The sequence below is a fragment of the Pipistrellus hanaki genome, assembly GCF_964339955.1.
Source record: "Pipistrellus hanaki genome assembly, chromosome: 5".
Classification (NCBI taxonomy): domain Eukaryota; kingdom Metazoa; phylum Chordata; class Mammalia; order Chiroptera; family Vespertilionidae; genus Pipistrellus; species Pipistrellus hanaki.
The window spans coordinates 33,963,658-33,986,953 of record NC_140507.1 but is presented as its reverse complement, the minus strand read 5'-3'; the positions used below and the strand labels follow the sequence as shown (position 1 = coordinate 33,986,953).

The 23,296-nt window shown below is 44.9% G+C and overlaps 1 protein-coding gene and 1 pseudogene across 4 annotated transcripts in view; both read right to left on the bottom strand.

Annotated features, from left to right (window-relative positions):
• The window catches only part of FAF2 (Fas associated factor family member 2), a 33,958-nt gene extending 18,473 nt beyond the window's left edge, over nt 1-15,485 (bottom strand). The window contains exons 1-4 of one of the 3 annotated variants that reach the window (XM_084886640.1): nt 15,358-15,478; nt 6,969-7,169; nt 1,644-1,712; nt 27-161 (exon numbers count right to left, since the gene is read on the bottom strand). In XM_084886640.1, the coding sequence (XP_084742766.1) occupies nt 27-161; nt 1,644-1,712; nt 6,969-7,169; nt 15,358-15,420 (468 nt within the window). In that variant the 5' untranslated portion in view covers nt 15,421-15,478. Of the gene's footprint in view, nt 1-26; nt 162-1,643; nt 1,713-6,968; nt 7,170-10,540; nt 10,598-15,357 lie in introns of those variants that run through there. The other 2 variants (XM_084886641.1, XM_084886642.1) reach the window with 2 other exon arrangements.
• A 4,313-nt stretch (nt 15,486-19,798) lies between these two features.
• On the bottom strand, nt 19,799-20,406 carry LOC311623991 (small ribosomal subunit protein eS8-like; annotated as a pseudogene). Its single transcript has one exon. The product of its transcript is annotated as a small ribosomal subunit protein eS8-like (transcript).
• Between the last annotated feature and the right edge of the window lie 2,890 nt (nt 20,407-23,296).

The following is a 23,296-nucleotide window of genomic DNA, read 5'->3' as shown; positions in this document are numbered from 1 at the left end:
GGAATTCCAGCTATGAAATAACTTGCCCTTGGCTGTGGTCTTGAGACAACATAGCTGTAGATCCTGTGGTCGGCTGTGTTAACCTGCAGGGGCCGTGATGGAGGTGGGTTGAAAACACTTGGTACACCCTCTTGCTCATTCAATCTGTCCTGTACAGCAGCCTGAGAAGGAAAAAAGAGTAGAAAGAATTTCAGTGATGCTCAAATCAACTCAGAGATGTTAGTGAGGACAAGATGTTTGCTATAACCAATAACTGACATTGAAAAAAACAATGAGTTTTTTCCCCCCACAAAGAGCCATTAAAAACAAACAAAACAGCCAAAACCAGTTTGGCTCAATGGATTGAGCATCGGCTCGGGGACTGAAGAGTCCCGGGTTCGATTCCGGTCAAGGGCATGTACCTTGGTTGCAGGCATATCCCCAGTGGGGGGTGTGCAGGAGGCAGCTGATCGATGACTCTCTCTCATCGATGTTTCTAACTCTCTATCTCTCTCCCTTCCTCTCTGTACAAAATCAATAAAATATATTTAAAAAAAAAAAAAACAAAACACACACACACACACACACACACACACACACACACACGGAGTAGGCACTATATTGAGGAATTTGGTCACTACCTTTTCTATTTTATAAACTTTGATCATAGAGTTTTTTCTACCATTATTTTTTTTAAAAATATATTTTATTGATTTTTTAACAGAGAGAAAGGGAGACATAGAGAGCTAGAAACGTCGATGAGAGAGAAACATCGACCAGCTGCCTCTTGCACAGCCCCTACCGGGGATGTGCCCGCAACCAAGGTAGATGCCCTTGACCGGAATCGAACCTGGGACCTTTCAGTCCGCAGACCGACGCTCTACCGCTGAGCCAAACCGGCTTCGGCTCTACCATTATTTTTAAAATATATTTTTATTGATTTCAGAGAGGAAGGGAGAGGGAGAGGATAGCAATATCAATGATGAAAGAGAATCATTGATTGGCTGCCTCCTGCATCCCCCCTACAGAGGAGCAAGCCCACAACCGAGGCAGGTGCCTGACTGGGAACTGAACCTTGACCCCCTGGTTCATAGGTCAACACTCAACCACTGACTCACGCCGGCCAGGCTACACATTCATTTTTTTATTTGAGAGAGAGAGAAGCATAATTTGTCGTTCCACTTATTTATGCTTTCGTTTATATACTCATTGGTTGGTTTTCGTATGTGCCCTGATCGAACTTGCTATCAGGAAGACGCTCTAACCAACTGAGCTACTCAGCCAGGGCCCACACATTCATTTTCAAAGACTTAAAGAGTTGGAAATTTGAAAATCAGCTCTACTAAAGGAAAAGATTCCAGCTGTGGAAAAATACATGTCTTTGAATCATTATTAGACCACGGAAAAAGAAATAAGCTCAGCCCTGACTGGTTTGGCTCAGTGGACAGAGCGTTGACCTGCAGACTGAAGGGTTCTAGGTTCAATTCAGGTCAAGGGCACATACCCGGGTTGCAGGCTCGATCCCCGGTGGGGTAGTGTGGGAGGCAGCCAATCAATGATTCTCTCTCATCACTGATGTTTCTATTTCTCTCTTCCTTTCTGAAATCAATAAAAATATATTTTTTTTAAAAAAAGAAAGAAGCTCAGAATAAATCCTGTTTTACCTCTATGTTCCAGTTATGTTGCTCCAATGTATGTCGACATTGATCCATAGATTCTATGCCAGTCAAATCCTGGAAAGGATAAAAACAAAAAGTTACTTAGGGAAAAACCAACAGTACATTTATAGATATTTTTATACCTAGTAGACTACTTACGAATACTTCTGCGAAAATATACTAAAAAGTGTTGGTACATGGTCAAATTCGGTAAAAATTTCACTATTCAGAGTTTGTCCAATCAGTTACAGCAGAGATTATTCCCATAGAACAAAAAATGAAAATCCCTTATCTTTTAAACCTTCAAGGCAGTGTCACCCCATGCACTGAAAATCTGCCCATTAAATTCCCAGTCAAAATTTGGCCATGTTGCTGAAACCGGTTTTGCTCAGTGAATAGATTGTCGGCCTGCAGACTGAAAGGTCCCGGGTTCGATTCCAGTCAAGGGCATGTATTAATACTTTGGTTGCGGGCACATCCCCAGTAGGGGGTGTGCAAGAGGCAGCTGGTCGATGTTTCTCTCTCATTGATGTTTCTAGCTCTCTATCTCTCTCCCTTCCTCTCTGTAAAAAATAAATATAACATATTTTAAAAAAAAATTTGGCCATGTATGGAAGGCAACCAACTGATCTCTCTTTCTCTCTCCCTCCCTCTCTAAGTATGTCCTCAGGTGAGGATTAAAAAACAAAAAAATTCCAGACTTCCAATTAAGAAGACAACTGATTAATATTCTCTTTTCAAAAGATTTCTTCAACCTCTATGTCCAGCAAAATATTTTTCAATGCTAAACAACTATTCTATTTATAATATATAATGATATAATAATGCAGGTTTTTAGTGCAAAATAATGACTTTCATTAACTTGCATTATTTTATCTATTGGCACATAACCTAGCTTACAATATGAATTATGTACAACTTTTTATTAAAAAGAGTCTGTAATTTAAATGTTTCCCTACAATAAGTATTTTCCTACTCCCTTCTCCTTCGACTGTTCTCAGATTTCACTTTGTCTCTAACCAAAGTTCCTACTCTGGCTCCCTCTTTTCCCATCCCTGTCAACATAGGAAGTTCCCTAAGGATGTGTCCTTGTTTTTTTTGTTTTTTGTTTTTTACTCCCTACACCTCCTTCCTTGGCAATCTCATTTAACCCTCAGCTTTCAACCACTCTTTCTACTCAGATGACTCCTAATTTATGGACCCACCATCTCTTCTGAAGTTTAGGAACATTTTTCCAATATTTCCACCAAATGTGGCACCAGTACCTTAAGTGTATCATTAAACTACTATATGTACCCGGCCAGTGTGGCTCGGCAGTTGAGTATTGACCCAGGAACCAAGGTCACCAGTTTGATTCTTGGTCAGGGCACATGCCCAGGTTGCTGGCTAGACTCCCAGTGGACACACACACACACACACACACACAGCCGAATGATGATGTTTCTCTCTCATTGATGTTTCTATCTCTCTGTGCCTCTCCCTCTAAAAATCAATAAAAACATTAAAAAAAACAACCACCACTAAGAAAACACACAACCACCCTCCCAAATATACTGGCTAAGGTACATCTGGAATCTGAGCTTCATCTTTAAGTACTCTATTCTTGAACTCCACACTTCATCAATAATCAAGTTTTGACCATTTTCTATATTACATGTGCAACCACATTTCCATTCCCACAGCCAGCATCTTTAGTCAAGCTTTTATAACACTTCAAATTAATTGTCAAAATAATTAAATTTATTTTCCTCCTTCTAACTCTTCTTCCTGTATGTTGACTGAAGAATAAATTCCAAAATCCTTAGCTCTCTTTAGAGCAGTGGTTCTCAACCTTCCTAATGCTGTGACCATTTAATAGTTCCTCATGTTGTGACCCACAGGTTGAGAACCATTAGCAGGGTCACCTAAGACCATTGGAAAACACAGATATTTACATTACAATTTGTTATGAAGTAGCAACGAAAATAATTTTATGGTTGGGGGTCACCACAACATGAGGAAATGTATTAAAGGGTCTCAGCATTAGAAAGGTTGAGAACCACTGCTTTAGAGGGAGGAAAAGAGAAAGATTGATGTGAGAGAGACACATCGATTGTACAGGCCCCAAACCTGGAACCCAGGACAAGTCCTTGACTTGAAATCAAACCCATGACCCTTCTGTGCACGGGACAACGTTCTAACCACCATGCCAGCCAGGGCCAGACCTCAATTTTTAATACCATTGTCCAAAAAAGGAATCAGGTACCTTAAAGAAGTAACTGATTCTAGGACAGGGACAGGAACTATACAAGATGAGCCTAGATAATCTTGAAGTGCCAGAAAGTAAGGAAATGTTAAAAACACACACACAAAAACACAATAATTGGATAGTCATGAATTATAATCCAAATTACAAAATAAACATCCGTGAGTCCATATCGATATAACTTTATAGTGGAGAGACCTGGCAAACTACCTCAGCCAAGTGATGAGCTCCATCAGTGTCCTGGTGACTTTACTATTTGCATAACTGTTCTAATACTTTGATCTCTCAATTCCTTGCCTACCGCTCCTCCATTCACTCTTGGGGTCAAACTCTAGACCTCACTATAATCATAACTGCACATCCTCCTCCATATTCTTCTACCTTTTTCCCTTCCTCCATCGAATGCCCTGTCTCTAAATTGTTCAACCTGCCGGGACCTACCATCCACTGACCCTACTACCTGTTCACTGAGCCTCAGCACCTCTCATGTCCTCATTTCCCATCTTATTCATCATAAGTTCCACAGCCAAAGATAAGATCACTCCTTCTGGCACACATCCTCAACTCCTTTGCCACTCTATCATAATCACATTCCCTTGGCTAAACCACAATCTTTTAAAATTCCTAATCTCACCCTAGCTGGTTTGGCTCAGTGGATACAGTGTTGGCCTGCGGACTGAAGGGTCCCGGGATTCGATTCCAGTCAAGGGCACATGCCAGGGTTGCGGGCTCAATCCCTAGTTGGGGGCGTGCAGGAGGCAGCCAGTCAATTATTCTCTCATCGTTGATGTTTCTCTCTCCCTCTCCCTTCTCTGAAATCAATAAAAGTTAAAATTAAAAAAAAATCCAAATCTCTGTCTACTTTGCACCTGTATCTTCACAGCTGGAGGGGGCTGACTGGTCTTACTTTAAATAAATATGTGATCACTAACCTCAAGTAAATCTGTGCTGTTGCCTGGCCTTCATACTAGTTGCCTAGTCCATTCACTCCTAATCTCCTACATAACCAGACTTTCGCTCTCCTCAAACTTCCAACACCTCCTCCAGCCTTATTCTTAGTCCAAGATCTTGTTTCCTACTTCACAGAGAAAATAATCAAAAGTTCCAACCTGCATGTAAACCTACCTACACTCATCTTTTCTTTTATTATGGACAAACTTACTCATGCTCCTGGCAAAGGCCAATGCCTCTTCTTATTTCGTATACTGGTCCTGTCCCCTCTCACTTACTCAAGGATATCGCAATAGAAATTCTCATTCCTCTGCATCAGATTTTCTCTCTCTAATGTGTGTTCCTCATCAGTATACAAAAATGCGATATAGCCTAAAAAATAAAAAATAAAAACCTCTCTTTCCTATACAGGTTATGACCAATCTCTTTTCTTTTCAGTGAAAAACCAGCAGAAATCTCCAAGTTCTCATGCCATTCTCTCTTGAACTCATTCCAATCAAGCCTTCGCCTCCCCAACATTCTAACAAAACTCTAGGCAAGGTCACAAATGACCCCACAACGTAAATCCAAACGTCTGTTCTCACTTCTCAAGGACTGGAAGTCTAGGACAATACCCTGGTTTTCCTCCTGCCTCGCCTGCCACTTTGTTTCCTCTGCTAGGTCCTCAGTGTATCCTCAGAATGCTAAGACTGAAGTGCTCCAGAGCAGGGCCCTCTGATCCTTCCCTCCTTATGTGTACCGCAGTCCCTCCCTTTATCCCAGGTTTCACTTTCACCGTTTAGTTACATCGAGAAATATTACATGTAAAATTCCATACAATTCATAATTTTAAGTTGTGTGCCATTCTGAGTACCATGATGAAATCCTGCACTGTCTCATTCGTCCACCTGGGACATGAATCATTCCTTTGTCCAGTACATCCGCATTGTATGTTGGTCATTTAAAGCCCTCTCTGCAGTAACACAGTGCTTGTGTTCAAATAACCCTCAAGCAATTTACAAAGCACTGTATTTTTCCGTGTATAAGATGCCCCATGTATAAGACGCCTCCCACTTTTCCAACCCAAAATTAAGAAATCAATATTTTAAACATAAAACAGAATGCATTTTTATTTAGTAACTAGTGACCTGGTTCATGAAATTCATGCACATTAAAAGGGGATTAGAGGAAATAATTTACTATTGCTATTTGCCCTTTCTCTATAATAGAAGTGTCAGAGATGAAAGAAAAGTAGTAAAATGTATATGAAAACCTTCCTCCTGTCAGTGTCTGGGGCTCACCATGGGACTCAGAGTCAAGTCCCCACCCAACCACATGCACCTCAAAACCGCGTGAGACCCAGACCCGCAGGCCCCCCCTCATGGGGCTAGATCCAGACCCGGCTAGTCCCACCCTTGTCAAGCCCTGCTGGGAAGGGGGCATACCCTCAGGGCACCTGGCCTGGCACCAGCACAGGGGGCGTGGCCTGAAGTCCCCCAGCCCAGACTGGGGTGGCGGGTGTGCCTTGAGGTCCCTCATCAACCCCACCAGATGGGACACAGGCCGGAGATCCCCTGTCAAGCCCCGCCAGGTGGGGGCGGGGGGAGCGCACGCGTCTCAGGTCCCTGGCCCAGAACCGGGAAGGGGACACAGCCTCAGGTCCCCCGTCAAGCCCTGCTGGGCGGAGGCGTTGGCAACCTGAGTTCCCCCAACCCAGCACTGGGGGTGTACCTTGAGGTCCCTTGTCAATCCCCACAGGAGACCGGAGGTCTCCTGTCAAGCCCAGCCAAGCAGGGGGGTGCAGCCTCAGGTCCGCTGACCCAGTGTTGGGGCAGAGGGTGCAGCCTGAGGTTCCCTGTCAAGCCCCACCTGGTGGGGGGTGCAGCCTGAGGTCCCCCATCCTGCTGCTGGAGCAGGGGGAGCAGCCTGAGTTCCCCTAGCCCAGCACTAGGACAGGAAGCACACCTTGAGGTCCCCTATCAAGCCCCATGGGGGCTGGGATAAGCATAGCCTCAGGTCCCTGCTGATTGCTTGTTAAGGCTCCTTATGGGAACTTGGCCTCAGCTGTGGGTGCAGCCATCTTTGTGATGGAGTGATGGTCAATTAGCATACTCCCTCTTTATTAGATAGGATTACTGCAGGTAATGTTCACATACCAGTACTATATTATGCAGCATATCACTGTATTCAGCCTCTGTTTCATCACTGCTCTCTTCTTCATCACTATTAGTTCCAGACATATCAATTTCTTCAACTCCTATTGTATCACTGCTGTCTGCTGAGTCACTGTCTATATGTGTGAGATCATCCTCGGGTCCATCCATGGCATTGCTGATTGCACGTTCCTTTTTTCTTTTCTTTAATTTTTTTGAATATATTTTATTGATTTTTTACAGAGAGGAAGAGAGAGGGATAGAAAGTTAGAAACATCCATGAGAGAGAATCATCGACCAGCTGCCTCTTGCACACCCCCTATTGGGGATGTGCCCACAACCAATGTACATGCCCCTGACCAGAATGGAACCCAGGACCCTTCAGTCCGCAGGCCAACACTCTATCCATTAAGCCAAACCGGTTTCAGCTGATTCCACATTTCTTGAAGGACTTCATAATCACCTCTTGTTTGATGCCATACCCAAATGCAGAATTTAGGACCCAAAATGCAGAATTCATTAATGGTTCTTTTTTTCACTCTTCCTGTCGGTATCAAGTTATCAACTGCTTTTTTATATCCATCTACTCCATTCTTCTCTCATCAGGGCTTTAAATGGTTTGCTGATTGAAACATCTAGTGGCTGTAGCTGACCTGTAAGTCCACCAGGAGTAACTGCTAGGTGTGTTTGCAAATCTGATGCAACCCTTTTTGTCTTTTCTGTTAAATGTGCTCGGAACTGATCAAAGACAAGAAGAGCTGGCTTCTTTAACACACTGCAGACCAGTAGTTTTATTGCTAGCTTTACCCAGTGGCCAGTAAGTTTCTATTGAACTAGTACAAAAAACATTTTACATAAATGTCAAAACATTTTACATAAATGCCAAAGGCACACTGTAAAATCAAATACCTATTGCCTTTTGAAGTTATTTATTACATGTTCTTACAAGCTAATATCTTCTTCAAGTATGACTGGCCACAGCCTTAGAACAGAAAACACAGGAATTCTCCTGATCCGTCTGCAATGGACTAAGAGCCCCCAGGTCTTCTGGACCAAACCTTTGCAAACCAAATGGCCACAATGTCTTCATTCATCCATCCCTTCTCTTGAACTTGCACAATAATGGCAGGTGGTATGGTCTCTTTAGATTTTCCTCTTAAAAATAAGCATAGGAGGCAGTTTAGTACCATCTGCACAGCATGAAGGCATAGCAGTAGAGTGTCTTTTCATGGCCCCTTGTTCTGATCAACACTGTTTTGATTCCTGTCACATTAACAGTTCTGTTGGAAGGCACATCGAAATTGAGAGGCATATCATCCGTGTTTGCAATCTGGCTTGGTTCAAAATTATATTTTTTCGGAAGTTGTATGATATAGGAATGAAACTGTTGGATTTTATCTTCATTGACTGGTGGCATTTTCTGAGCTAACTTTGTTCTCATGGCTAACCCTTCTCTCTCATGAAACTGAAGCACCATTTTGCCTTTCCTGTAAAATCAACAATGTTCATTTTGCTTGCAAACATTCTTGTCTGACATTAAAATGGTTGACACACACTAGTCACTCTGGCTCTTCTCCATAATCCAAGTCTTATGCCTCTGCTCCATTTCGCTGGTTTTTCTCTTAAGGCATTCTTCTTATTTGGCATCTTAATAAGTTGTTCTTCCTGTTTTCTCCACTGTCTGATCATACACTCAGTAGGAGGAGGTCCAAATGATCTCTCTGCAGCTCTATTTCCCTGCTCTTTTGCATAGCTGATTACATTCAGTTTGAATTTTGCAGAGTAAGATAATCGCTTACCGGTATTTATCTTTTTATTTTTGACATCTTTATGGGCTCAGAACACTCCAGTCTCTGTTCCATCAATGCATTCTCCACCTCCACCTCCACCTCCAATTATGGCATCAACTGAGGTCAGTAACAATAAGGCTTTTGATTGGAGGAAGCCTGTTTGACAAGGTATGGGCAGCTATGCAGCCACTCGGGGCCCTCTTCAGCTGACTTCCGTGTATAAGATGCCCTTGATTTTCAGTCTAATGATTTTAGAAAAAAATAGTGTCTTATACATAATGGTATAAGTGAAAATATGGTACTTCAAGTAAAAGGTACATACCCGGTACATATGAGAAAACACACACAATATATACGGAGCTCTGTACTATCTGTGTAACATTAAAGAAAATACACACAATAAATACGGAGCTCTGTACTATCTATGTAACATTAAAGTGCTTCCTATTTTCCAGTGCTTGAAATATATTATCATTTAATTACTGAAACAACCACACATGATGCAGGTAGTATCAGTACATAAAGAAACTAAGGCAGAGAGATTAAGTAATTTGCCCAAGGTCACAAAGTTAGTACAACATGGTGGTCAAACAACTTCATTTCATTCAACTTCTTTTCTTACAACAGCTCACGAGATACTGCAGGAACTTAATATTTGTTTATATCAAGTAGCCTATGATAAAATTGGTTTCCTTATACTACATCATTTCACTTAAAGTCGCAAAATCTATTAACAACATTAAGCGAGGCCTTACTGTAATTGGAAAAGCTAGGGTTCAAATCAAGGCTGTCGTACTCCAGAGCCAGTCTTCATGACCACTTACTATGCTACACTAACTTCATAAGTATAACATGATCCTATCTCAACAAGACAAAGAGAGCAGAGCTCTCTACCCAGTGAGAATGGGATCTACTAACTAGCCAATTAATTTAAAAGTCTCGCCCTAGCTGGTTTGGCTCAGTGGATAGATTGTCCGCCTGTGGATTGAAGGCTCCTAGGTTCGATTCCAGTTAAGAGCACATGCCCAGGTTGTGGGTCGATCCCCACTAGGGGTCGTTAAAAAAATTGGTTTAGAGTGAGAATAAAAACATCTATATGTCAATTAAATACTTCATTTACACATAAAGCATACACATGTATGCATCATTCTTCTTTTTTTAAATTTTTTAAATTATTATCTCTGTACATATACCATTGCCCTCCCTCATACATGCCCTCCCTCCCCAGAGTTTTGTGTCCATTGGTTGTACTTATATGCATGCATCAATCTTCTGATGAAAGCCTACACTTTTTAAAATATATTGTTATTGATTTCAGAGAAGAAGAGAGATAGAAATCTCAATGATGAGAAAGAATCATTGATTAGCTGCCTCCTGCACACCACCAACTGGCCAGTGTAACTCAGTTTGTTGGAGTATCATACCATTCATCAAAAGGTTTGATTCGATTCCCGGTCAGGGCACATATCTAAGTTGCAGGTTCCATCCCTGGTCAGAGTGCGTACCTGAGGCAACTGATTGATGTGTCTCCCTTACATCGATGTTTCCCTTTCTCTCTCCCTCAAATCAGTAAACATATCTTGGGTTAGGATTAAACAAACAAAATAATTGGCTGTATTAGAGAACAGACCTTTTGAGTGGAGGACATCTGTTCAGTTTAGTGAAGATTAGAGTAAGAGAGCTTATATATTAAGCATTTGTATATCTGTACTTGCAGAAGAGTATATACAAAAATACACCACAGCCAGTTATGAAGATAAGAGGGCAAAGATGAGATTTAGTTACCTTTTTGCACAATTTTATGCTGTTGACTTGCACAATAAGCATGTATTGCTAGATTTAAAAGTAAAAAAAAAAATGTGAATCAGATAAAATTATCCCCTTTTATAGATGAGAAAAGATTCAAAGAAGAATTTGCCCAAGGTCGAATAACTCGCCAGAAGCTAACTCCAAAGGCTAATTCTGCTTTGCTTCAAGATTCAAAGCTAGTGTTTTCTCTACACTAAATTTCCTGGCAAAAAATTTCAAACAGATCACTTTATGATTTTTTTTAAAATACATAAATAAAAAGCATTATGCATTTTTTTTCCTTTAGTAATAGTATGATGAAGCCAAAAGGGAAGGTTTTCAAAGTAAGTTTGACTCCATAGCCCTGAGTTCAGTTTGCTTTAGTCCCTTCCTCTGTCATAACACCTTTCTCCAGGTGTTCAAACAATCTGCCCAAAGGCAGCAAACAAGGAACTAGAGGTTGGTTGGAAATTTGGGAAAACTGCCTTCGATGTGTCTCTCTCACATAGATGTTTCTCTCTGCCTGTTTCTTTCCCGCCCCCCCCCCCCCTTCCACTCTCTCTCAAACGCAATGGAAAAAATATCCTCAGGTGAGGATTAACAAAAAACAACAAAAACCTATTCTTTCCCATTTGAAACAGCTTAAAACAAATGTCTGTATTATTTATAACTCGACCAGTTCCAAAATACATAGTAGAAAAGGATAACTATAAAAATCGTATTAGATAGTAAACAGACTGAAAAGCATGAAAAATATACCCTAGAGATTCCAATCAAATCACATGTCACACAAAAAGTGAAATAGAGGAAACCCGAGATTTCTAAAATATTTTACTTTTGCTAATTTCAATATAACAAATGAAGCAACGGATTGAGAAGTACTCCGCTCCTTCTCTCCTGTCCCAGGTGCGCTGGGAGCCGCGGGCTTCGGTGCAGATATGGCCAAATCCATATCTGGCACAACCGGTCCCAAAAATGCCACAGAAACAGAATCAGGAAACCTCAATCACAAAGACACAAATCCCTTATGGGGTGGACCCCAAGTTCTGGAGGAACATGTGCTTTGCCAAGAAGCACAAGAAAGGCCGAAGAAGATGCAGCTGACAATGCCAGGCCGTGAGCACACAAAGCCCCCACAAAGCCCAGAGAGGTCAAGCCCAAGATCCCAAAGAGCAACAGCCACAAGTTCAATTAACTTGCCTACATCACTCCCCCCAAGCTTGGGAGATGTGCTCCTGCCCCATCACCAAGAGTCTCAGACTGCAAGTCCAAGTCCAAGTCCAAGGACAAGATTCAGACCGAGCCCCAGGATGTGGCTCCCAAGCTGCAGTCCAGGCTCCCAAAGGTGCCCAGGCCCCCACCACAGCTCCACAGTACTAGCCTCCGTCTGTCCACGTGAGGACGGGAGGAGTGGTGTGCCCCCTGGGCTGCTGACTGCATGGAGCTGCTGTCCTCCTGTGCTATTTGTACAAATAAACCTAGGCTGGGGGGAGGGGGGGGGGGGGGAGAGATACTCCTAGCAGGGTCACCCTGTTCTGTCCTGAACCCTGCGGAGATTTCAAGCACATGCTCCATACTGTTTGTTAGTGAAGCAACCTGAAACCTAGTGTTATGTCACACCCTAGTTGAAAAAAAACCTTTGATGGCTCCCACACCTACACCTTAAAATTTAAACCATTATGTACAGCTTTTAAAGATTTTGGGAGGCCCTACCTCTAATGTATCTTTCCAGTCTTATTTTCCACTTCCAATTTTTTTTTTAAATAATTTTATTGCTTTTTTACAGAGAGGAAGAGAGAGGGATAGAGTTAGAAACATCGATGAGAGAAACATCGACCAGCTGCCTCTTGCACACCCCCTACTGGGGATGTGCCCGCAACCAAGGTACATGCCCTTGCCGGGAATCGAACCCGGGACCTTTCAGTCCACAGACCGACGCTCTATCCGCTGAGCAAAACCAGTTTCGGCTCCACTTCCAATTCTTTAAATCCATCACAAACACACTCTATACTCCACTTCCATCCCATGCTTGAGCTGTTTCATCCCCTTTGAACAGCCTCCTCTCCACTCCCTATTGAGATTCTATTCCTCCTTCAAAGTAGCAAAGTACAGTGGAGAGCCCAGACTTGAAGTCCAGATCCAGACCCACTAGATTTCTAACTATAATTCCATTTCCATTACATAATAGCTTAATGACCTTACGCAAACACTTCAATAGATCTGTTTTCTCACCTAGGAGCAGGCATACCATCTATGGCACTCTGTAAGGCTACTGGGAGAATTAAGCATAATGGTTATAAACTAGTATTTAGCACCATGCCTAAGAGCCATCTCTCCCCCTCCTATCCTTCCCTTAAATTCCAACAGCACTGTCTATACAGTACCACACTATCAGCATTAACAAACTGCAGGACACCTATTCGTATGTGTGTCTGGCTTCACCCTTAGATCATAGATAAGATGGTTATGGGTATGGATTTCTAAATCTGCCACTTACTACATGTGTAAGTTACTTAACCTCTCAGAACCTGCTTCATCATCAATAAGTTGAATGGGCCCAAGCTGATTTGGCTCAGTGGATAGAGTATCCACACTGCAGATTGAAGGGTCCCAAGTTCGATTCCAGTCAAGGGCACATGCCCAGGTTGTAAGCTCGATCCCCAGTAGGGGCTGTGCAGGAGGCAGCCGATCAATGATTCTCTTTCATCATTGATGTTTCTATCTCTCTCTTCTTCTCTGAAATCAATCAATCTATCTATCTATCTATCTATCTATCTATCTATCTATATATATATATATAAAAGTTGAATGGATGCTAACACCTTACAGTATTATTAAGAGGTTTAAAAGAGTTCATGTATATCAAATACCTGGCATAATGCTTGACATCTAATAAGTTTCAAGGAATGTATAATGGCAATCTAGATGATGAAACTGACCCAGAAACTACTTAAAGAACACATAAATGTCATATACATTTGCATTAGTATATCCAATTTCATAAAGTGATCTTAATACAACTTTAATCTGCTATTCACCTCTTACTGATATAGATGTCCAATGAAGACAAAAGCAGAGGTTGCTATGCACTTTGCTTCAGAAATGCTACCACATACTCATGTTCTTCCAGCATCAGACTAAGTACACCATGACTCATGACTCACATCACTACATTACATTTAAACACCAAGGGATAACCCTGAAGTTGTAGGGGGTAAAATGGTCTGCCAAAGTTAAAGAAAACTCTGACATTAGTGGTCTGCCAGGAAATGGAAGCTGTGTATTCATTCTGATTCTAATTTGCTGTGTCATCAGTTTCTCTACTCAAAACTCCAATTAAATATCAACTAACTTCTATGATAGTATTTTTCCAACCCACTGCTCAACTTTTCAAGTTGATGTATAATAAACACGAACAAATCCTGCTAGTTTCCAGTGCCACTGATCAACGTAAGAGGGGAGAAGGAAAAAAAAAAAAAACTCCAAAATTAACTACAGTGAAATCTAATCAAGGAACTTTTAGAAAAGTGAGAACTTGCTAATATAAGAGAGGCAAGTGGCAGCATTTGCATTCCACTATCAGTGATACACAGGTTGTATGGCGCACCAGTCGAGGGCTCAGGAAAGGTTCCTAAAAGACAGACGTGGCTTTAAATCTCACACCACCTCTTACTAGCTGTGTAACCTAAGCACCTTACTTCTTACGCCTCATATCTTTCATCTGTAAAACAGGGATTGTTAACAGTATGCATCTTAGAGTGTATTAAACCCGATAATGTGTGCTAGGTGTTTAGCCAAGTACCTACATCATCATCCTCAATAAATAAATGGCATTCTAACTTGGGAGTACCTGAGCACGGTTGGTAATCGCTGAAATGAATAAATATATATAGCACACTTTTATATTAGGAAATAAGTGTATGGTTAACTTTAATTCTTCCCTAAGTTAAAAAAAAATGATTAATAAGGTAATACTGTTTGGAAGCATTTTACCAAGCCCTTCAGACACCCATTCTGCTTTGATTTCCACAGTTTCCCCTAGGGGATAATCATGTATTTTATACCTAAGGGAACCGGTATCAACCAAAGTAACAAAAAGAGTCAAGGTTTACCCACCCTCGTGGTCTCCTCCACACCCAGATTCTCCAGCTCAGAAATGAGGGCTTGTTGCCAAAGTTCTTAGGCCCTCAACCCATTTTCAAAGAAGGCGGACTCCTGCAGGTTACCACCCTCCTCAAGCTGGGTCAGGCACGTGAGTCCGGGAACAGGCCGAGGGTGGGTACCACGCCTCGCCCAGAGCCACTGATGACATTTATAATGTTGCATTTGTTTCCTAACGCGGGGTCCTCCCACACGTCTAGGGCGGGGGCCAGGCCTGCCCTTCCCCCACCAGATCGCCCCACACCAGCCCTGGCATCCAAGATGCCCTCCGTAAATGTGTATGCGAGTAGCACGGGGTGCCGGCAGGATCTCCAGGGACCCGAGACGAGGCCAGCCCCACATGGGGACTAAGCATCCGCGGTAGAGCCAGAGTCGCCGGGCGGAGAGGACCCGATCTGGGGAAGATGTCTGAAGACCGGCGCCCACAAAGGACGCTGGGGAAGCTGGAGAGGGACAGGCGAGGCTGGCAGCTGCCGCCGCTGGAGGGCCGGGCACACACAGGCTCGGGGCAGCAGGGCAGTTGGCGTCTGGGGGGAGGGGGCCGCCTGCCGGTCCGAGGACCTCGCGCCCGACTTCAGGGGGGCTCCGGGCTCCTCGGGGGGCCCGCGCCCCAGCCCGCGGCGGCACCTGCTGCGCCGAGGACTCGCTGCTACCTGAAACTGCAGCAGCTTCTCTGTCTGCTCCTGGGTTAGATCCTGCTCCTCAGGCGCCGCCATTTTGCCGCCGCCTCTACGCCTCTGACCCGTCCGCACCGTCACCCGCCGGAACTGATCTCAGCAGCTACTACGTCCGGTCGGAACGGCCGCCGGCGCGCAACTGCGCCTGCGCGCGCTGGCTGAGCCCCGGTGGTGGCGGTAGCGGTCGTGGCAGTCCGCGCCGCCAGAGGGCGCCACGCTCGGGCAGATTCCCGAAGAGTCACGGAAATTGCCGAGGGACTGTCGTACCAGTCCTCAGGATTTCGTCCAAGAACGCATCAGCTAAGGACCTGATCCGCAGGTCGGCAAACTGCGGCTCGCGAGCCACATGCGGCTCTTTGGACCCTTGAGTGTGGCTCTTAGGCCAACTTAGGAGTCCCTTAATTAAGTTAATAACAATGTACCTACCTATATAGTTTAAGTTTAAAAAATTTGGCTCTCAAAAGAAATTTCAATCGTTGTGCTGTTGATATTTGGCTCTGTTGTCTAATGAGTTTGCCTACCACTGGGCTAGGAAACCAAGACTACTGAGATCTCAAACAGCCGAGAAGTCCCGAATGTGGATCGAGAAGTTCCGGAAGTTCCCGAAAGCCAATCGGCTGTTTTCCGCTGTACCTTAACCATACGCTGTTCTTGAATTTTTTTTTTTTAGGAAATTGTGGACTTGACAAAATATTGGCATTTGAGGTTTGATTCCTGCTCTGACATTTCAGAAGATCCTGATCATCCCTCGGGAGGTTCCTACAGTCTCTGAATATTGGTCGGGCATTTCCCACGCTGCCTTCCAGGCTGTAACTGTGGAGGCTGTGGCCGAGGGAAAACCTCAGCTTTGAAGTCTCTCGCTAAGATTGCTGGGTCTTTGATGTTTAATGGCGCTCCCAGCCTTGGCCAAAGTTTTCACTCCGTGGGACTCTGCTCCTGGCCTGGAGTCACCTGCCCACTGGCCCGTCCTCCCTGAGACCGACATAAGGAAGACCCTTCGGGTTCAGGTACTAGTGGCCACCATTGCCATGGTGGGATGAGGTTCCTCCATAGCCCTCCCTCCCCCACCCCCACGACGTGGCCACTCAGTGCTTCTCCTTGAATGCAGACCCTCCCCTTTGCAAGCCTGATCCACACCCCTCAGTGACTGTCCTTGTTTGTTCCAACCTGCCACCTCTCTTTATTTTTTTAATTTTTTAAATATATTTTATTGATTTTTTACAGAGAGGAAGGGAGAGAGATAGAAACATCAATCAGCTGCCTCTTACACGCCCCCCACTGGGGATGTGCCCGCAACCAAGGTACATGCCCTTGACTAGAATCGAACCCGGGACGTTTTAGTCCACAGACAGATGCTCTATCCACTGAGCCAAACCGGTTCCAACCTGCCACCTCTCTTTAGAGCCCCCTTTTGCATTTTCCCTTCTTTTCTCCTGCCATCTGTCTTCTCTTGCCACCCTCCTTGGGGAGGCAGAGCGGTAAGTTCTGGGGCTCACTTTTCCACAGACTCTCCATGTGACCCACCACTGCCCACCTCACAGGGTGGGCCAGGTGAGACAGGAAGGACGGAAGGTGTTTTGAAAGCTGAAGTCCTGGGAAAAGCACATTAAGGGATGGAAGGACTTCCATTTGACTGCTTTCTTTCAGGCCTGTAGCAGGTCTTACTGTTACCGGGGACACCTCGGGGTGGGCTCTTACTGCCTGTCACAAGGTCTAGTGAGGTTGGGAACAGAATGTAATTGCAGAAGTCCACTCCATTGTTCTCAGTTGTCAGGTGACGAGATGACGGCTTGGCTCCTGGTGGGGTCTGCCTGGTCATGCTTCTCAGTTCTACTTGCTTGCTGGGTGCAGTATATGTACATGGTCCGCAGCAGCCGAATCGCCTCCTTCATCACTTTGCTCAGGATCAAAGGGAGTAGGCAGGTGCACTGGCCTGAGAAATGAAACTTAGAAAAGAAAAAAAAAATTAAAAATAACTTAACCCTCTGTTCCTATACGTATATTATACTTCAGAATTTCACCATAATATGATTCTCTTTCAGTTAACTCAGGTGCTCTATCAGATTATAAGTCTCCCCCCCACCCCCCCTCTCCCCCGTCATTACCAGGTCTGCCCAAACTTCACGACAGTGTCCTGGAATTTTTCTTACACCTTTAAGGTACAATTGGAAGGAAATAACTGTGACTTTAAATAATTTATTACATCAACTCAAAGCTCGGGAGACTGTCGTACTGTTCCACATCTCCAACAAAACCGCAGAGACAGGAGTAATCTGTAGAAGAAGTGGGCTCCGGAAACAAGTTATAGAGCCAAAGGAAGGGCCCTCGGTAACACCTCTGGGGGCGGGGAAGGAGGAGAGGAAAGGCAGGCGGGGTGTTCTCCCCGGAGGGAGGGCGAGCACACGGGTCCTCTGTCTGAGGGCTTTAAGGGCGGAGATGTTGGGGAGGTCCCAGGGGAAGATCTCAGTAGAATGTTCAGCAGCTTTCCAGCTGCGTCCTTTCAGGGTTGGGGGTCTCCACTGATTGACTGGTTGGTGCCAAGTCAGGGATCATTGTTCAGTGCAGCTGGACCTGAGGTCAGCCGCGGTGTTTCTTATGCGCTTTTGCTGTTTTTCTGGGCCTGGAGCTGAAATACAACTGAGGCCGAGATGTTATCTCTAGGGAGGAAAGGTCAGGGGGTCCAAGCCGCAGGACCAGCCATATGCTAGGGGGGAAAGGTCACCCTGGTGATGAAGTTCCCACCTACAATTGTTCTTGAGTATGCAAATTAACCTGAAATCATGGCAGAGCCCCACCCCAGCGGCTCTAGGCCTGGGGGGTGGGGGGGACGGGGTAGTAGGAGAAGTTGGGCACCAGCACCTGAGGCTGGCTGCAGCTAGGGAGACCAAGAAGCCGCCTGCCCCGTGATCCCAGGCCGTAGCCAGACAGAAAAGTCGCCCACACTGCATCCTAGGGGAGACGGAGAAGCTGCCTACCCTGCAGTCCTGGGCACCAGTACCTGCGGCTGGCTGTGGCCCAGGAGACGGAGAAGCCACCCACCCTGAGGTCCTGGGTGCCAGGACTTGTGGCTGCAGCCAGCCTGGGCACCTATGGCTGACCAGAGGGAGGGAAGCCCTGATCCCGGGTGCCTGTGGTCGACTGGAGGAGGGAAGCCCGGATCCCAGATGCGGGGCCAAGGCAGAGGTTGTTAGGGGCAATCAAGCCAGCAGGGGAGCAGTTAGGGACAATCAGGCTGGCAGGCAGAAGAAATTAGGGGCAATCAGCCAGCAGTTCTGGATTGTGAGAGGGGTCCCAGATTGGAGAGGGTGCAGGCCGGGCTGAGAGACACCTCCCCCCGCCCCCCACCTCCCTTCTCCGTGCACAAATTTTGTGCACCAGGCCACTAGTCTATATATATTATAGAAAAGCCAAAGCAACCATTATGACTGGTCACAATTATGTGCACTGACCACCAGGGGGCAGACGCTCAACACAGGAGCTGCCCCCCTGGTGGTCAGTGCACTCCCACAGCCAACCTCCCACGGCCAGCCAACCTTCCTCGGTCCTTCCCCCTGGCCTGCTGGCCCCAACTGGCCCCGATTGCCCCTGATAGCAGGCCAGGCTGAGGAACCTCACCCATGCACGAATTTGTGCATTGCACCTCTAGTCTGGTGCTAATGAGGCAGGATATTAAGAGGCTAGAGAGATTCCTTGACAAGTGGAATAAAGGAAACAGACAATAATATTAAATAAGGTCAAACAATCTGAACAATTGCCGAAACCGGTTTGGCTCAGTGGATAGAGCGCCGTCTTCGGACTGAACGGTCCCAGGTTCAATTCCGGTCAAGGGCATGTACACTGGTTGCGGGCACATCCCCAGTAGGGGGTGTGCAAGAGGCAGCTGGTCGATGTTTCTCTCTCATCGATGTTTCTAGCTCTCTATCCCTCTCCCTTCCTCTCTGTAAAAAATCAATAAAATATATTTTAAAAAAAAACAATCTGAACAATTTACAGCTAGCTAATTGAATCACAACATGTGTGTGTGTGTCTGTGTGTGTGTGCGCGCGCACACACGCACGTGTTGATTTCAGAGAGAGGAAGAGAGAGGGAGAAAGAGGTAGAAACATCAACAATGCGAAAGAATCATCAATTGGCTGCCTCCTACCCGCCCCTCACTGGGGATTGAGCCTGCAATCCAGGCATGTGCCCTGACCAGGAATCAAACTGTGTCCTCCTAGCTCATGGGTTAACCATTGAACCACAGTAGCCTGGAAAATCACAAGATTTTATCTTCCCTAACCAAGGACAGTAGGAGCAAATGGTTTACATATTCCAGACAGTTCTGGGACAGAATGACCTTGGTCCTAGTACCTCTTCAATGACATCCTTTTAGAATAAAGACCTTTATTACATGAGCTAAGACGGGAGGAAAGAGGATTTATTTGCTTTCCCAGGCCTTGATTTTCCTCAGATAGACTCCAGCTCCTTGCCTTTGAGCACATAGCCGTCTGCTCGGTCTTAAAGCCATGCATGCAAGAAGCTTGCCTTGCTGGAACTGCTCCTTGACTGCTGATTTTGGTATTCTTCTTTCTTACATCGTATTTCTTCTGAATTTTCTTTGATCATTTTTTTGTTTAAAATATCTTCCCCCCTCAGGACTCAGCTTGGCCCCTTCTTTCGGCCCAGGGGCAGTGCACAGTGGGACTGTACCCCTGTCGGTACAGTGCGCTGTCAATGAGCACGGTGCAGTTCCTTACAGGGGTCTTGGTGCAGACCAGTTCGTTGTTGGAGGCATTGTAGACAACATCAATAATCCTTGTTTTGCGCGTACAACACTCCGAGCCCCAGGAGAAGTTGCCCACATCCAGCGTCAAGGCTCAGTACTTCTTGTTGCCACTCCGCACCTGGACTGTGTGTGTGCACGGCAGGGTCTGATCTTAGTGTTGACAGCAGGGCCTCCAGCTCATATTTTCGCTTCTTGTGGTAGGTCTTTCTCTTGCCCTCAGTCTTGTGGCACTTGTGCCAGTTGTCCTGAGAGATACCCATGGTTCGGCGCAGGCTGGAAAGACAACCTTCAATGACATTCCTTTTTTTTTTTTAATTTAATATATTTTTATTGATTTCAGAAAGGAAGAGAGAAGGAGAGAGAGATAGAAACATCAGTGATGAGCCCTGACCAGTTTGGCTCAGTGGATAGAGCGTCGGCCTGCGGACTGAAAGGTCCCAGGTTAGATTCCGGTCAAGGGCAGATCAATGTTTCTCTCTCATCAATGTTTCTAACTCTCTATCCCTCTCCCTTCCCTTCCTCTCTGTAAAAAAATCAATAAAATATATTTTTTAAAATAAAAAGAAGCATCAATGATGAGAGAATCATTGATCGGCTGCCTTCTGCACAACCCCTATGGGTGGGGTTAAGCCTGCAACCCAGGCATGTTCCCTTGACTGGAATCAAACCCAAGACCCTTCAGTCCACAGGCTCATACTCTATCCACTGAGCCAAACCAGCTAGGGCTCAATGAACATTCTTGATGATGTTCTTTAAAAGTGAAACTAACAACAGCAAAAAAGAAACTAATCAAAAAATAACCCAACCCCTCAACATGCATGTTTTGATGTTGAAGGACACTTCATACTGAAGGACCCACCTAAAAAGCTAATGAATGTTCTGTTAAAACCTCTCCTGAGGCCTCCCTTAGAATTTCGGCAGTCCGAAGAGAGAGAGATACTCAAGACAAAGGAGCCAAAGCACACTCTCCAAAGAGCACAACACACACTTTGTATCTTTGCTATTTTTCTCCTAAAATTCTAAGGGTTCCCGCAAGACTTGCAACCAGGTGAGCAGCAGGCAGCGGCAGCTCAACTGAGGCTACTCCCCTGAACCTATCTCCAAAGGCTCCACTCTCTCAGACTTTCCATCTCCAGTTGCTTTTCCTTCCGAACTTAAGCCCTCCCTTAGTTTCACTGTCCTGAGCCAGCTTTAATAAACATGCTCTCAATGTGAAATGTTCCCTACCTGAAGCCAAGAACCCACACATTACCGGCGGGGCCTTAGGCAGACCTGCCCTGAGCCAGACCCCGTCCGGTTGCAATGAGTGCTTTGTAGAAACAGTTACAGTAGGTCTCTCTGAGGATGCAGTACACACATACTGAGATTTGAATGTCCAAAGGAGTCAGCCATGTCAGGACTCCAAGAAAGTGCTCCAGGAAGAGGGTACTGCAAATGCCAAACCCCTAGGGCACAAATGAGAATAATGAGGAGGAAGCTTGGGAATAATGAGTTCTCAGTAAGGAGGTCAGAGAAGCAATGGGGGCCAGATTACGTAGGGGCTCATAGGCCAGGGTGAGGAGCTTGGATTCTGAGAACAATGGGAAGCCAACAGAGGGTTCTGAGCTGGGGAGTGGTAGGAGCTAATTTACTTTTTTTTTTTTTTAATATATTTTATTGATTTTTTTTTTTTTTTTTTTCAGAGAGGAAGGGAGAGGGATAGAGTTAGAAACATCGGTGACAGAGAACCATTGATCAGCTGCCTCCTGCACACTTCCTACTGGGGATGTGCCCGCAACCAGGGTACATGCCCTTGACCGGAATCGAACCTGGGACCTTTCAGTCCACAGGCCGACGCTCTAGCCACTGAGCCAAACCAGTTAGGGCTGAATTAATTTAAAAAAAAAAAAGTTTTTATTGGTTTCAGAGAGAGGAAGAGGGAGGGAGAGAGAGAGAGAAACATCAGTGATGAGAAGGCATCAATTGGCTGCCTCTTACACAACCCCTACTGGGGAATTGAGCCCACAAGCCAGGCAAGGGCCCTGAATGGGAATCGAACCGTGATCTCCTGGTTCATAGATTGATGTTCAACCCCTGAGCCATGCCAGCCAGACAATATTGGGTCTTCTAATCCATAAACAAGGTATTTTCTCCATGTTTTTTTTTTAGATCTCCTTTAATTTCTCTCAGCAATATTTTATAGTTTTTAATGTATGAATCTTTCATATCATTTGTTAGATTTATTTCTAGATACTTATATTTTGGTGCTATAGTAAATGGCATTTTAAAAATTTCATTTTTTCCTCTTGGTCACTGCCAATAAATAAAAATACAATTCATAGTCTGGCTGGTGTGGCTCAGTTGAGTGTTGTCCATACACCAAGAGGTCACCAGTTCAATTCCTAGTCAGGGTACATGCCTGCCTGGGTTGTGGGTCAAACTCTAAGTAAGGTGGCGGGGTGGGGGGTGGGGGGGAGTTGCAGGAGGCAGCCAATCGATGTTTCTCTGTCAGTGAATGTTTCTAGCTGTTTCTGTCTCTCCCTCCCTCTATCTCTAAAAATAAAATCAATAAAAAAATTTTAAAAATACAATTCTATTGTATGCTCATTTTACCTCCTATGACCTTGTTAAACACACATATTAGTTCTGGTAGATTTTTTTTATATAGAGTGGAAGAGATGGATTTCTACATAAGACAATCATGTTATGTGTATATATAGTCTTACCTCTTCCTTTTATATCTGGTCTAGAGGCTTGGTACACAAAATTCATGCACTGAACTTAGATAATGAAACCCACCCCCTGGCGCCTGAGCTAAAGGTCATGCTGACAACGTAGCTGCGTCTGGCAAGGTAAGTTTCCAGGATGTGGCTCTGCTGACGCCACTGGACTCAGCCAACAATCAGCTCATGTGCCTTCCCAGGTACTCTCTACAATTTAATATACATGTAATCATAAATCTCTGAACTTTGTGTTCAGCTTAGCATAACATTTTAAAGGTGACTCAATGGGACCCTGGCTGGTGTGGCTCAGCTGATGAGGCATTGTCCTATGCACCAGGAGGTTTTTGGTTCAATTCCCAGTCAAGAGCACATGCCCGTGTTGCTAGTGGCATGGGAGATAGCCAATCCATGGTGCACTCTCACATTGATGTTTCTACCTCTCTCTCCC